Here is a 2,831-nt window from a genome sequence, read left to right on the forward strand (position 1 = left end):
TAAAGTAGGATAGAAATAATGCAAAAAGAAAAGAAACGAAGCAGAAAGGAAAGGTGTATTACAATAAAGAAATAAAATGAAAGAAAGAAGGAATGATAAATCAATAAATAAATTGATAAAATAAATGAAGCAGAATGGACAGTTTGAAAGATGAGAAAGAAAGGGAATAATTAAAGTGGAATAATAATTGCAAAAAGAAAGTAAAAGAGAGATAAGTTTAGGAAAAAGACGAAAAAAGTTCATGTAAGAGAGAGAGAAAGCGAGAGAGAGAGGGGGGGGGAGAGAGAAAGAGAGAGAGAGAGAGAGAGAGCAAAATAAAAAAGAAAAGTAAGAAAGAAACAAAGAAAAAGCGCGACAAGAAAATAAATAGAATACAAGGATAATTAACATCAAAGAGAAATAAAGAAAAACAGGGTCGGCTAAAGGAAGAGAAAAATAAATCATTGAAAAAGACAAGAAGAAAGAGACATGAAAGAAAGATGAGAAAGAACGGCTTTAAAAAAAATGATGTAAAAGCAAGGTGAGAGATAAGAGAAAAAAAGAGAAGAAAAGAAACGTATTGAGGAATGGAGCAAGGTCTAATATAAAAGTGAAAGTGAAAGTAAATGTATCTTATGAAAGGTATTCGTTTCGTCTATATCAAGAGATGATATCGGTTGGAAAGCGGAAAGGCAGATAATTAACCACGGAGGTGAAGGGAAAGCGGGAGAGAGAGAGAGAGAGAGAGAGACAACAAGAGAGAGATAAGGGCGAGGTGAGGTGAAACACGCAAAGGCTCTTCTTGTTAATGGTTTACCATATGACCGAATCGACACGCGAAGATCTTTAGTTTAGGCGCGGTCATCAAGCTGGCAGCACGTGCTCGATATAGGGCGGATACACGCACACACCACCAACAAAAAATAAACAAAAGCAAAACAAACCAAAGAACAAAACAAACAAAAGCACTAATGCGGCATTGGTGACAATGTTTAGTCGTAAGAACCGGAACCGCGATGACACTAACACTTTGTTTTTCTTATAAAAAAAAAGTTATATATTGTTGACCATATCCGCACCTTTCCGGCACGCGCACAACAAAACAAAAGATAACAAAAAAAAAAATAATAAATAAATAAAAAAAATACAAACACAACAAAAATAAAATAAACACCGACCCTTTTTCCATGTGACCAGATTAACACACACTTGTCTAAATTGGCATCAGAAATCCGAAAATACACACGGAACTTAACTTACAAGGAAATAGTTTGACAAGTTTATTGGAAGCATTTTTGCTTTCCTACTTAAGTTTTTTTTTTTTGGTTTCAAGAAATATCCAAAAGAATAAAAAGGGAATGCTCTGACGATTGGATTGTTGAAATCAGAAAACTCCCCATTACATCTGGTTCACTTTTCCGCTATTTGCCTAATATTCTTTTCTCATTTTGCCGTAACTGTTTTTTTTTTTTTTTAATTATTTCATCCACTGGCGTCCGCCACCCGGAAGTCCTGCTTAAAGATACTACGGCACGTGTATGCAAGGAATTATGGCAACAAACCGGTCCACCATAGTAAAAAGTAAGTGAACATTTGCCTTTCATCTTTATCGATGTCCTTGTCGTACTTTTCCGATTGTAATATCTTTCCCAATCCACTGACGTTCCGACGAACGTCTCCAATATTCCGTTGTCGTTCTCTTGTCTGCATGTTTATTGTAAACATTGGGAATGTCTATCTCCACTGCAAGAAAATTAGACGCAGTCAGTAAAGTTGAATTAAAAAGCCAGCCTCACCAATCCCACTCCGATTAGGAGCACTCCGACGTGCAAAAATGCCTAGGCAGCTCCGTCGGCATTCCCCGTTAAGGACTCCTCAAGCAATTAGCAGTAAACTAACCCATAATCTAAGCGAGAAGACAACGCCTTAGAAGGTGGATCTCGTAGAACTTCAGAGGACCAGCAACGTACCGCAATCATCAGGGAACAGGTCATTACAAGAATAGTATAGGCTCTGTTGATTTTGACGCAGAAGTAAAAAGCCCAACAGTGCGAGCAACAGCTGAGCAATTATTTACTCTCCAATTAATTTATAATTCATGCATTTGGACTTTTTTTTAATTAATTATTAATTAATGACGTTGTGTTTTCCATGAAGAAGAAATATAATTCTTTAGACTTTATTATCAAAAATGGTTCCATTAAATAACGTAATGATAAATATAACCACTAACATAATCAAAATAGAAAAGAACAGCATCTTTTATGCAAACGTAATATGAATACAAGGCATACTTTAGCTGTAGACACGATATTTAAAAAGAATAATTATTTGAATATATTAAAAATTTGAAATAGAAAAATGACTAATTTGCGAAACAGTTTAAAAATCGTTCCATAATGAAACAAACTACCTGCAAAATGTATACAGTGTATGTATGTATGTATGTATGTATGTATGTATGTATGTATGTATGTATGTGTATATGCATGTATAATTCTATGTATCCACATAAAATGTTATTAGAAGATATATTTATCTATTTTAATATTTACTTCAAGGGTGCTCAATACGTGAGTATAGCTACGTAGTAAGCTACAAAAAAGTATATTTATGTCAATTGAGCAACGCAGGGCTTCCACATTACATCCTCATAGAGAATCGTCAAACTGACAATACCCAACGAGGACGAAACGTGGAAGCCTTTTTGTAGCTTAATTAATATACTTTTATGATTTTATATATATTGTAGCTTAATTAATATACTTTTATGATTTTATATATATTATATAAACCGGCAAAAATCCAGATCAAACGAAGTTAACTGTGCTAAATAAGTGTGTTAATATATA

General features: G+C 34.1%; 1 protein-coding gene across 1 annotated transcript in view; it reads left to right on the forward strand.

Annotated features, from left to right (window-relative positions):
* The first annotated feature begins 827 nt into the window (after positions 1-827).
* LOC145296803 (nuclear receptor subfamily 2 group E member 1-like) overlaps positions 828-2,831 on the forward strand; it is a 274,715-nt gene continuing 272,711 nt past the window's right edge. The window contains exon 1 of the mRNA XM_080142878.1: positions 828-1,560. Within this exon, the coding sequence (XP_079999004.1) occupies positions 1,518-1,560 (43 nt within the window). The 5' untranslated portion in view covers positions 828-1,517. The remainder of the gene's footprint in view (positions 1,561-2,831) is intronic.

The sequence above is a fragment of the Euprymna scolopes genome, chromosome 17 (genome assembly GCF_053919585.1).
Source record: "Euprymna scolopes isolate OS-2025 chromosome 17, ASM5391958v1, whole genome shotgun sequence".
Taxonomy (NCBI): domain Eukaryota; kingdom Metazoa; phylum Mollusca; class Cephalopoda; order Sepiida; family Sepiolidae; genus Euprymna; species Euprymna scolopes.